The sequence below is a fragment of the Ranitomeya variabilis genome, chromosome 2 (assembly GCF_051348905.1).
Source record: "Ranitomeya variabilis isolate aRanVar5 chromosome 2, aRanVar5.hap1, whole genome shotgun sequence".
Lineage (NCBI taxonomy): Eukaryota > Metazoa > Chordata > Amphibia > Anura > Dendrobatidae > Ranitomeya > Ranitomeya variabilis.
In genome coordinates this window covers 789,194,602-789,208,074 of record NC_135233.1, presented here as the reverse complement: position 1 = coordinate 789,208,074, position 13,473 = coordinate 789,194,602, and the positions used below count along the sequence as shown (strand labels likewise).

Genomic DNA, 13,473 nt, shown 5'->3' with positions numbered 1-13,473 from the left:
GGGTTAGGGTTGCACTTAGGGTTGCACTTAGGGTTAGGGTTGCACTTAGGGTTGCACTTAGGGTTAGGGTTGTACTTAGGGTTAGGGTTGCACTTAGGGTTAGGGTTGCACTTAGAGTTAGAATTAGGGTTAGGGTTGCAATTAGGGTTAGGGTTGCAATTAGGGTTAGGGTTGCACTTAGGGTTAGAATTAGGGTTAGGGTTACAATTAGGGTTAGGGTTACAATTAGGGTTAGGGTTAGAATTAGGCTATGTGCACATGGTGCGGATTTGGCTGGGGATCCACAGCGGATTGGTCGCTGCGGATTCGTAGCAGTTTTCCATCACGTTTACAGTACCACGTAAACCTATGGAAAACCAAAACCGCAGTGCCCATGGTGCGGAAAATACCGTGCAGAAACGCTGCATTGTATTTTCCACAGCATGTCAATTCTTTGTGCGTATTCCGCAGCGTTTTACACCTGCTCCATAATAGGAATCCGCAGGTGAAATCCGCACAAAAAACACTGGAAATCTGCGGTAAATCCGCAGGTTAAGCGCAGTGCATTTTACCTGCGGATTTTTCAAAACCGGTGCAGAAAAATCCGAACACAAGTCCGCAACGTGGGCACATAGCCTTAGGGTTACGGTTGGAATTAGAGTTAGGGTTGGAATTAGGGTTAAGATTAGGGTTAGGGGTGTGTTGGGGTTAGGGTTAGGCTTGTGGTTAGGGTTATGGTTAGGGTTGGGATTAGGGTTAAGGGTGTGTTGTGGTTAGGGTTGGGACTAGGGCTAAGGGTGTGTTGGGGTTAGGGTTGGAATTAGGGTTAAGATTAGGGTTAGGCTTGTGGTTAGGGTTATGGTTAGGGTTGGGATTAGGGTTAAGGGTGTGTTGTGTTTAGGGTTGGGATAAGGGTTAGGGTTGTGTTGGGGTTCGGGTTGTGATTAGGGTCATGGTTAGAGTTTGGATTAGGGTTAGGGGTGTGTTGGGGTTAGTGTTGGAGTTAGAATTGAGGGGTTTCCACTGTTTAGGCACATCAGGGGGTCTCCAAACGCGACATGGTGCCACCATTGATTCCAGCCAATCTTGCGTTGAAAAAGTCAAATGGTGCTCTCTCCCTTCCGAGCCCTGACGTGTGCCTAAACAGTGGTTTACCCCCACATATGGGGTACCAGCATACTCAGGACAAACTGGACAACAACTTTTGGGGTCCAATTTCTCCTGTAACCCTTGGGAAAATAAAAAATTGCTGGCTAAAAATTATTTTTGAGGAAAGAAAAATTATTTTTTATTTTCATGGCTCTGCGTTATAAACTTCTGTGAAGCACTTGGGGGGTCAAAGCGCTCACCACACAATTAGATAAGTTCCTTTGGGGATCTAATTTCCAAAATGGGGCCACTTGTGGGGGATTTCTACTGTTTAGGCACATGAGAGGCTCTGCAAACGCAATGTGACGCCCGCAGAGCATTCCATCAAAGTCTGCATTTCAAAACATCACTACTTCCCTTCCGAGCCCCGACATGTGCCCAAGCAGTGGTTTACCCTCACATATGGGGTATCAGCATACTCAGGAGAAACTGGACAACAACTTTTGGGGTCAAATTTCTCCTGTTACCCTTGGGAAAATACAAAATTCTGGGCTAAAAAATTATTTTTGAGGAAAGAAAAATGTTTTTTTTATTTTCACGGCTCTGCGTTATAAACTTCTGTGAAGCTCTTGCGGGTTCAAAGTGCTCAAAACACAACTAGATAAGTTCCTTTGGAGGTCTAGTTTCCAAAATGGGGTCACTTGTGGGGGGTTTCTACTATTTAGGCACATCAGGGGCTCTGCAAACGCAATGTGATGCCCGCAGAGCATTCCATCAAAGTCTGCATTTCAAAACGTCACTATTTCCCTTCCGAGCCCCGACGTGTGCCCAAACAGTGGTTTACCCTCACATATGGGGTATCAGCGTACTCAGGACAAACTGGACAACAACTTTTGGGGGCCAATTTCTCCTGTAACCCTTGTGAAAATAAAAAATTGCGGGCGAAATATCATTTTTGAGAAAAGAAAAAATATTTTTTATTTTCACGGCTCTGAGTTATAAACTTCTGTGAAGCACTTGGGGGTTCAAACTGCTCATCACACATCTAGATTAGTTCCTTGGGAGGTCTAATTTCCAAAATGGGGTCACTTGTGGGGGAGCTTTAATGTTTAGGCACAAAGGGGTTCTCCAAACGCGACATGGTGTCCGCTAACGATTGGAGCTAACATTCCATTCAAAAAGCCAAATGGCGTGCCTTCTCTTCCGAGCCCTGCCGTGCGCCCAAACAGTGGTTTACCCCCACATATGAGGTATCAGTGTACTCAGGAGAAATTGCCCAACAAATTTTCGGATCCATTTTGTCCTGTTGCCCATGTGAAAATGAAAAAATTGAGGCTGAAAGAAATTTTTTGTGAAAAAAAAAAAGTACTTTTTCATTTTTACGGATCAATTTGTGAAGCACCTGAGGGTTTAAAGTGCTCACTATGCATCTAGATAAGTTCCTTGGGGAGTCTAGTTTCCAAAATGGGGTCACTTGTGGGGGAGCTTCAATGTTTAGGCACACAGGGGCTCTCTAAACGCGACATGGTGTCCGCTAAAGATTGGAGCCAATTTTTTATTCAAAATGTCAAATGGCGCTCCTTCCCTTCCGAGCCCTGTCGTGTGCCCATACTGTGGTTCCCCCCCACATATGGGGTATCAGCAGTGTCGGACTGGAGTACCTGGGGCCCACCAGAGAAAAGTCATTCTTGGGGCCCACCATGCAGTTATATAGAAATAGTATAATATATACTACACAAGGGACACATCCTCTATATATTACACCACATGGGACACATCCTCTATATCATACCTCCCAACTTTTGAAGATGGGAAAGAGGGGCAAAGTTTGCGGCGCGAGAAGCGCGCCGCGGTAAATTTTAGGCCACACCTCTGACCACACCCATTCATAATTAGTCACACCCATATCCACGTCCCAACCACACCCATTTAGCACTGCTAATCATACTGTTTCATATACAATAATTATAAACAAAAAAATATGGCCACACAGTGCCCCATACTGTATAATGAACACACATGATGCTGCATACTGTATAATGGCCGCACATGACGCTCCATACTGTATAATGACTGCACATGATGCTCCATACTGTATAATGACTGCACATGATGCTCCATACTGTATAATGACTGCACATGATGCTCCATACTGTATAATGACTGCACATGATGCTCCATACTGTATAATGGCCACACATGACGCTCCATACTGTATAATGACTGCACATGATGCTACATACTGTATAATGGCCACACATGACGCTCCATACTGTATAATGACTGCACATGATGCTACATACTGTATAATGGCCGCACATGACGCTACATACTGTATAATGGCCGCACATGATGTTACATACTGTATAATGGCCGCACATGATGCTCCATACTATATAATGGCCCCACATGTTGCTCCATACTGTATAATGGCCACACAGTTCTCCATACTATATAATGATCCCACATGATGCTTAATACTGCATAATGACCCCCCCTCCTGTATTATGCATGGCTCATATTCCCTCCCCTCCTGAACCTGAATGCATGGCTCATATTTCCCCCCCCTCCCCCCTGAATGCATGGCTCATATTTCTCCCCCCCCCTGAATGCATGGCTCATAATCCCCCCTCCCCCTGAATGCATGGCTCATATTTCTCCTCCCCCTGAATGTTTGGCTCATACTTCTCCCCCCCCCTGAATGCATGGCTCATACTTCTCCCCCCCCCCTGGATGCATGGCTCATATTTCTCCCCCCCCGAATGCATGGCTCATATTCCCCCCCCCCCCCGAATGCATGGCTCATATTTCTCCCCCCCCCCGAATGCATGGCTCATATTTCTCCCCCCCCCGAATGCATGGCTCATATTTCTCCCCCCCCCCTGAATGCATGGCTCATATTTCTCCCCCCCCCCCCTGAATGCATGGCTCATATTTCTCCCCCCCCCCGAATGCATGGCTTATCGGGTCCCCTGCCCGCTCACTCCGCTCCTGCTCCGGCTCCGGCTTATGTCCTCCTCCTTCATCCCCCGTCCCCTGCCCCCGTCCCTCATACTCACCTGTCGGCTGTCCCAGACACACCGCGCGGCCGCGCCGACATCCGCTCTGTCCTCACCGGCGCTGCACCTTCTTCCTGCGAGAGCGGTCAGGTGATATCGCTAATTAAAGCTCATGAATATGTGCATATTCATGAGCTTAATGAGCGGTACCACATGACCGCTCATTCAGGAAGAGCTGCAGACGCCGAGACAGGCATCGCTGGAGAAAGGTGAGTATCGTCTTCAAGGAAGGAGGGTGGGTTGGAAGCGGTGAGAGGCGGCTGGCCGGGGGGGGCCTGGAGCAGTGGGGGCCCCTGGAGCAGTGGGGGCCCCAGTCAGTGCCTGGGCCCACCGGAGAATCCTCCGGTTCTCCGGTGGGCCAGTCCGAGCCTGGGTATCAGCGTACTCAGGACAAATTGGACAACTACTTTCGGTGTCCAGTTTATCCTTTTACCCTTGGGAAAATAAAAAAAATTGTTGCTAAAAGATCATTTTTGTGACTAAAAATTTAAATGTTCATTTTTTCCTTCCATGTTGCTTCTGCTGCTGTGAAACACCTGAAGGGTTAATAAACTTCTTGAATGTAGTTTTGAGCACCTTGAGGGGTGCAGTTTTTAGAATGGTGGCACCTTTTTCAGCCATATAGACCCCTCAAACCGACTTCAAATGTGAGGTGGTCCCTAAAAAAAATGGTTTTGTAAATTTTGTTGTAAAAATGAGAAATCACTGGTCAAATTTTAACCCTTATAACTTCCTAGCAAAAAAAAATTTTGTTTCCAAAATTGTGCTGATGTAAAGTAGATATGTGGGAAATGTTATTTATTAACTATTTTGTGTCACATAACTCTCTGGTTTAACAGAATAAAAATTCAAAATTTGAAAATTGCAAAATTTTCAAAATGTTTGCCAAATTTCCATTTTTTTCACAAATAAATGCAAAAATTATCAACCTAAATTTACCACCATCATAAAGCCCAATATGTCACGAAAAAACAATCTCAGAATCGCTAGGATCCGTTGAAGCGTTCCTGAGTTATTACCTCATAAAGGGACACTGGCCAGAATTGCAAAAAATGGCAAGGTCATTAAGGTCAAAATAGGCTGGGTCATGAAGGGGTTAAAGACGTTGTCCACTAATAGGACAACTTCTTTACATACTCCTCGCTTGACCCCCATAAATAATAAAGCTTATACTCACCTCTTGTACTGGTGCCATTCCTGCGGTGTCGGCACTCGTTCTCCCAGGGCTCCTGTGCTGTTGTTGTGACTCGTTCTGCTGGCGCCCAATCAGCAGTGGCCTCACTGTCTCATCCTCCTGTCGAATCGAGCAGGAAGAAGAAGTCAGGGCTGCAACTGCACTTTGGACTTTCTCTTCCTGTTTGATTTGTCCTAAGATGGGGATAGTGATGCCGGTGCTGATTGGGCACCACCATCACGTGTCACAACAACATCATGGGAGCCCTGGGAGAATGAGTGCTGACACCGGGGGAACGGTGTTGGCATAGGAGATGCGTATAAATAAGCTTTATTATTTTTAAGGTGGTCAAACATATTGATCAAGAAGGGGTTGTCCTAGTAGGGGACAACCCCTCCAATGACTCTTCATTTCAATCCAAATTTACCTGACACCAAAATGATCTGATCTTTTGTATTGAGTCTGATCTGTCAGACGCTCATGTCTTATTGAGCTGCATGAAATAGATGAAACGCTGTACAGGCGAATGATTTCTAAAAAAAACCCCATAGAATATATACTATATAATTATCATGTCTCAAATGCATTACTCATTTTGTTCTGCCTTTAATTTTAGGTATTCGCTCAAAGGAATAGTGGCCTGTGTGACCAGTAACATATTCTCATACATATCACGGTCCTTGCTGGACAAGGATAGACTGGTTTATGCCTTACTTCTAGCATTTGAGGTGAAGGTCACTTAGCAGTAAAGTGTGTTATTATTTTATTTTCAAGTGGTAAATAATCTTGTTAACAAACTGTGAATTCTTATACAAGGTGCAAGACTCACTAGGACAAATAAGCCCCGGTGAGAGAGAATTCATCATTTCTCCAGTACTCTGTGTCACAGTGCTACATGGGAGAAACAGTAAAATGTCGGAGTCGCGGCCGCAAGACAAAAATCCATTTGACTGGATGAGTGAAGAGCAGTTTAAAAATGTGCAGGTAAAAATAACATTCTGTTACTTTTAGCAGAAATCAGATAATTAAACTTGCGTGGACGTATTAAAGAAATTGTTCATATTTATTAATTCTACCTTAGAATTGCATTTCTTTTCCAGGAATGTGAGAAAGGAAAAAACTGGCACTCCCCATTCCTTAAAATATTCCTTTATTCAAGAATTTTATAACATGGCAGCAGGTTGAGAATGCATCTCAATAATGACGACGGATGCTTTGTGCTCCTCTGCGCTGAAACAGGACAATTAAGGTCCCATTGAAGTGCAGAGGAACTTCCCAGTTTTTTGCGTTTTTTTCTCACATTCCACAATTTTTTTTTGTTTTTACTGGCACCCGAGGTCCCTGCTCCTTGGAAGAATGTCCTCAGCTTTTCTATGATAAGGCAAGTGTTGATGCCGGTTTTTCTATCACTGAATACCTCATTTGATTTCCATGCAAGGACACCATAGAGAAATCAGTATATTTACAAGTACACGGGCTGTATTCAGGCGGCCCCTGGGTAAAAGGTGGAGCTTGTTTTCTCAGTATTTTGCACCTGCACTGTCTTCATTTTTTACCGTCGGGGCCTGATGCATCCTGCAATATATTGGTTTAGTAACCACTTATTGGTAAGTATGGCCGCCTTTTTTTTTCTCTGATGGTTTTTGGATTTTTGTCCTTTTCAGCGAATCACTTACTTAAAGGAGCTATTCCATTAAAAGTTTTTTGTTTTTTTTACTAAATCTGTGTATGTAGTGTAATTTGTGTTCACTTACTCACCTGCTGCTCTCCCCAGTGTCAAACGCCATCCTTCTCTTCTTCTCATTGACGTCACTGCTCTTCAGACTATCCAGGTAAGGGTGCTTTCACACTGCGTTCTGTGTCCCCATCGGGGTGTACATCCAAATTACCCCACAAAACAGGGTCTGGACGTATGCGCCGGTGGGGCCACAGACTATAATGGTGTCAGCAGAGTGAATGTGTGCTATGATGTGCACCATTTTCGGGAGTGTACACCTACAAGAGGCAGACGCTCAGACGTAATAGACTGGGTCTGGGTGTCCGCTTCCTGTAGGCTTACACTCCTGATAAAATTGTATGTCAGAGTGCATGTTCACTCTGTCGTGACCATCATAGTCTATGGCCCTGCTGGCGCACACGTCTGGACCCTAGTTTGTGGGGGATTACGGACGTAAGCTCTGACGCGAACAAAGAATGAAAGGTGAAAGCACCCTAACACGTCACTCTCCATAACTTCAAAGTAGCTTTTGCAATGTAAGTCTATGGAATATCAGAAGGAGGCCCCAAAGGCTTACATTCTAAAAAAGACTCCCGGCTCACTCATAGAGCAAAGAGAGAGCCTCGGAATCCGGATATCAGTGCCATCACAGGTAAGAGGAGTGGAACGGTGCTGGATACCGGAGAAGACAATGGTAAGCGAGTATATTAACGCACTCACACTGTTGTACATACAGATATAAACAGATTTAGTTAAAAAGAAAAAAAAAAATAAGGAGTACTACTTTAAGTGCTTTGGACTTAACTGGATGGCAAGCGATATTTGATATACACATGGTATAGTTGTGCTTAGTTTAGTACCATCACACAAAAATTTGGGTAATAATTATTTGTATGGTAACACATAGCAATCATCCTCCATTAATATAAATGGAGAGTGAACAGTGAACAGGCAGTCTTTGTCTATGAAACATGCCAAGATTCTCCTATAAAGACTGTGGGAAAAGCAAGACGCAAGACCTACTTAGTCACTAATAAACAAAATAAGCATGTGATCATCATGTTGATGTTATACAGTATTTGTTATAAAGCCAGCCAGATACGTTAATGAGAGAAAGTTTTGTTTTCTTTTGTAATCTGTATTATATTTAATAAAGGTTCTTGCCACGTGCTTTGACTGGTTTGGAGACCTCTTTGATCGAATGTGCAAAGATGTTAAAGACCTAACATGGAAAACATTTTGTGAAAGCGAACAGCCAGAAAATCCTTCAAAGGTAAATCATTTGTCATAATGTCACAAATTTTAGTTCTCCAGAAAATAGTTTTTCATGTAAACACTGGATAGATATTATTGAATGAAATTAGCCAGACATTTAAAAGCTATTGCTTGGTAAAATATTTTATAAAAATAATATTTTGTTCCAGGGAAATACTTACACATTTCAGATTTGTAGTAAAAACATTTTTGGGGTTAGTACCTACCAAAAGTGGTCCAAGGAAGGACAACCATGGAGCCCATGTCTTGTGTCATTGTTCTCTCTGTAAATTGACTTGTATTGGTTTACAAACTAATATTTGTAGTCTTTAGTTTACACTGACATCACAGAATTACAGTTATAGATTAAAGTAATGTATCTAAGTCATGCATATATTCATATTACTAATGTTTTGTATGCTATTTTCAGGTCAAATGGCCTGAAGGAATTGAGGCACTAAGTCCACTTCAAAAATTCATGGTTTTGCGAGCTGTACGCCAAGACAGAATACTACCATCTGCCTCTAACTATATTAGTGCTGCTCTAGGGAAAACGTATGTAATGTGTGAGATTCCAATGGATATTGATATATAAAATGCATCAGTATAATGATCTGTTTGTACAGTGGGTACGGAAAGTATTCAGACCCCTTTACATTTTTCAGTCTTTGTTTCATTGCAGCCATTTGGTAAATTCAAAAAAGTTCATTTTTTTCTCATTAATGTACACTCTGCACCCCATCTTGACAGAAAAAACAGAAATGCAGTAATTTTTGCAAATTTATTAAAAAAGAAAAACTGAAATATCACATGGTTATACAGTACAGACCAAACGTTTGGACACACCTTCTCATTTAAAGATTTTTCTGTATTTTCATGACTATGAAAATTTTACATTCACACTGAAGGCATCAAAACTATGAATTAACACATGTGGAATGATATACTTAACAAAAAAGTGTGAAACAAATGAAATTATGTCTTATATTCTAGGTTCTTCAAAGTAGCCACCTTTTGCTTTGATGACTGCTTTGCACACTCTTGCCATTCTCTTGATGAGCTTCAAGAGGTAGTCACTGGGAATGGTCTTCGAACAATCTTGAAGGAGTTCCCAGAGATGCTTAGCACTTGTTGGCCCTTTTGCCTTAACTCTGCAGTCCAGCTCACCCCAAACTATCTCGATTGGGTTCAGGTCTGGTGACTGTGGAGACCAGGTCATCTGTTGTAGCACCCCATCACTCTCCTTCTTGGTCAAATAGCCCTTACACAGCCTGGAGGTGTGTTTGGGGTCATTGCCCTGTTGAAAAATAAATGATGGTCCAACAAACCGCAAACCGGATGGAATAGCATGCTGCTGCAAGATGCTGTGGTAGCCATGCTGGTTTAGTATGCCTTCAATTTTGAATAAATCCCCAACAGTGTCACCAGCAAAGCACCCCCACATCATCACACCTCCTCCTCCATGCTTCACGGTGGGAACCAGGCATGTACAGTCCATCCGTTCACCTTTTCTGCGTCGCATAAAGAAACGGTGGTTGGAACCAAAGATCTCAAATTTGGACTCATCAGACCAAAGCACAGATTTCCACTGGTCTAATGTCCATTCCTTGTGTTCTTTAGCCCAAACAAGTCTCTTCTGCTTGTTGCCTGTCCTTTGCAGTGGTTTCCTAGCAGCTGTTTTACCATGAAGGCCTGCTGCACAAAGTCTCCTCTTAACAGTTGTTGTAGAGATGTGTCTGCTGCTAGGACTCAGTGTGGCATTGATCTGGTCTCTAATCTGAGCTGCTATTAACCTGCGATTTCTGAGGCTGGTGACTTGGATAAACTTATCCTCAGAAGCAGAGGTGACTCTTGGTCTTACTTTCCTGGGGCGGTCCTCACGTGAGCCAGTTTCTTTGTAGCGCTTGATGGCTTTTGCCTCTGCACTTGGGGACACTTTCAAAGTTTTCCCAATTTTTCGGACTGACTGACCTTCATTTCTTAAAGTAATGATGGTCACTCGTTTTTCTTTACTTAGCTGCTTTTTTCTTGCCATAATACAAATTCTAACAGTCTATTCAGTAGGACTATCAGCTGTGTATCCACCAGACTTCTGCACAACACAACTGATGGTCCCAACCCCATTTATAAGGCAAGAAATCCCACTTATTAAACCTGACAGGGCACATCTTTGAAGTGAAAACCATTCCCGGTGACTATCTCTTGAAGCTCATCAAGAGAATGCCAAAAGTGTGCAAAGCAGTCATCAAAGCAAAAGGTGGCTACTTTGAAGAACCTAGGATATAAGACACAATTTCAGTTGTTTTACACTTTTTTGTTAAGTATATAATTCCACATGTGTTAATTCATAGTTTTGATGCCTTCAGTGTGAATGTACAATTTTCATAGTCATGAAAATACAGAAAAATCTTAAAATGAGAAGGTGTGTCCAAACTTTGGGTCTGTACTCTAAGTATTCAGACCTTTTGCTCAGTATTGAGTAGAAGCACCCTTTTCAGCTAGTACAGCCATGAGTATTCCTGGGAATGATGCAACAAGTTTTTCACACCTGGATTTGGGGATCTTCTGCCATTCTTCCTTGCAGATCCTCTCCAGTTCCGTCAGGTTAGATGGTGAATATTGGTGGACAGCCATTTTCAGGTCTCTCCAGAGATGCTCAATGGGGTTTAGGTCAGGGCTTTGTCTGGGCCAGTCAAGAATGGTCACAGAGTTGTTCTGAAGCCACTCCTTTGTTATTTTTTATGTGTGCTTAGCATCATTATCTTGTTGCAAAGTGAACCTTCGGCCAAGTCTGAGGTCCAGAGCACTCTGGAGGAGGTTTTCATCTGGGAAATCTCTGTACTTGGCCGCATTCATGTTTCCTTCAATGGCAACCAGTTGTCCTGTCCTTGCAGCTGAAAAACACCCCCATAGCATGATGCTGCCACCACGTTTCACTGTTGGGATTGTATTGGGCAGCTGATGAGCAGTGCCTGGCTTTCTCCATACATACCGCTTAGAATTATGACCAAAAAGGTCTATCTTCGTCTCATCAAACCAGAGAATTTTATTTCTCATAGTCTGGGAGTCCTTTGTGTGTTTTTTAGTAAACTCTATGCTGGCTTTCATATGTCTTTCACTGAGGAGAGGCTTCCGTTGGACCACTCTGCCATAAAGGCCCGACTGGTGGAGGGCTGCAGTGATAGTTGACTTTGTGGAACTTTCTCCCATCTCCCTACTGCATCTATGGAGCTCAGCCACAGTGATCTTGGGGTTCTTCTTCACCTCTCCTACCAAGGCTCTTCTCCCATGATTGCTCAGTTTGGCTGGACGGCCAGGTCTAGGAAGACGTCTGGTGGTCCCAAACTTCTTCCATTTAAGGATTATGGAGGCCACTGTGCTCTTAGGAACCTTGAGTGCTGCAGATATTCTGTTGTAACCTTGGCCAGATCTGTGCCTTACCACAATTCTGTCTCTGAGCTCCTTGGCCAGTTCCTTTGACCTCATGATTCTCATTTGGTCTGACATGCACTGTGAGCTATGAAGTCTTATATAGACAGGTGTGTGCCTTTCCAAATCAAGCCCTATCAGTTTAATTAAACACAGCTGGACTCCAATGAAGGAGTAGAACCATCTCAAGGAGGATCGCAAGGACATGGACAGCATGTGACTTAACCCCTTCACCCCCAAGGGTGGTTTGCACGTTAATGACCAGGCCAATTTTTACAATTCTGACCACTGTCCCTTTATGAGGTTATAACTCTGGAACGCTTCAATGGATCTTGGCGATTCTGACATTGTTTTCTCGTGACATATTGTACTTCATGATAGTGATAAAATTTATTCGATATAATTTGCATTTATTTGTGAAAAAACGAATATTTGGCGAAAATTTTGAAAATTTCGCAATTTTCCAACTTTGAATTTTTATGCCCTTAAATCACAGACATATGTCACGCAAAATACTTAATAAGTAACATTTCCCACATGTCTACTTTACATCAGCACAATTTTGGAACCAAAATTTGTTTTTGTGACGGAGTTATAAGGGTTAAAAGTTGACCAGCAATTTCTCATTTTTACAACACCATTTTTTTTTAGGGACCTCATCTCATTTGAAGTCATTTTGAGGGGTCTATATGATAGAAAATACCCAAGTGTGACATCATTCTAAAAACTGAACCCCTCAAGGTACTCAAAACCACTTTCAAGAAGTTTATTAACCCTTCAGGTTTTTCACAGAAATTTTTGGAATGTTTAAATAAAAATGAACATTTAACTTTTTTTCACAAAAAAATTATTTCAGCTCCAATTTGTTTTATTTTACCAAGGGTAACAGGAGAAAATAGACCCCAAAATTTGTTGTACAATTTGTCCTGAGTACGCTGATACCCCATATGTGGGTGTAAACCATTGTTTGGGCGCAGGGCAGAGCTCGGAAGGGAAGGAGCGCCATTTGACTTTTCAATGCAAAATTGACTGGAATTGAGATGGGACGCCATGTTGCGTTTGGAGAGCCCCTGATGTGCCTAAACATTGAAACCCCCCACAAGTGACACCATTTTGGAAAGTAGACCCCTTAAGGAACTTATCTAGATGTGTGGTGAGCACTTTGACCCAACAAGTGCTTCACAGAAGTTTATAATGCAGAGCCGTAAAAATAAAAAATCATATTTTTTCACAAAAATGATCTTTTCGCCCCCATTTTTTTATTTCCCCAAGGGTAAGAGAAGAAATTAGACCACAAAAGTTGTTGTGCAATTTGTCCTGAGTACGACGATACCCCATATGTGGGGGTAAACCACTGTTTGGGCGCATAGCAGAGCTCGGAAGGGAAGGAGCGCTATTTTACTTTTCAATGCAAAATTGACTGGAATTAAGATGGGATGCCATGCTGCGTTTGGAGAGCCCCTGATGTGCCTAATCATTAAAAACCCCCACAAGTGACACCATTTTGGAAAGTAGACCCCCTAAGGAACTTATCTAGATGTGTTTTGAGAGCTTTGAACCCCCAAGTGTTTCACTACAGTTTATAACGCAGAGCCGTGAAAATAAAAATTCTTTTTTTGTTCACAAAAATGATTTTTTAGCCCCCAGTTTTGTATTTTCACAAGGGTATCAGGATAAATTGGACCTCAAACTTTGTTGTCCAATTTGTCCTGAGTACGCTGATACCCCATATGTGGGGGGGAACCACTGTTTGGGCGCATGACAGAGCTCGG

At 42.8% G+C, this 13,473-nt stretch overlaps 1 protein-coding gene across 1 annotated transcript in view; it reads left to right on the top strand.

The window, feature by feature from the left end:
- The window catches only part of LOC143803957 (dynein axonemal heavy chain 5-like), a 587,287-nt gene that overhangs the window by 520,143 nt on the left and 53,671 nt on the right, over nucleotides 1-13,473 (top strand). The window contains exons 91-94 of the mRNA XM_077281707.1: nucleotides 5,918-6,029; nucleotides 6,118-6,285; nucleotides 8,175-8,291; nucleotides 8,703-8,827. Coding sequence (XP_077137822.1) covers nucleotides 5,918-6,029; nucleotides 6,118-6,285; nucleotides 8,175-8,291; nucleotides 8,703-8,827 — 522 coding nt within the window. The remainder of the gene's footprint in view (nucleotides 1-5,917; nucleotides 6,030-6,117; nucleotides 6,286-8,174; nucleotides 8,292-8,702; nucleotides 8,828-13,473) is intronic.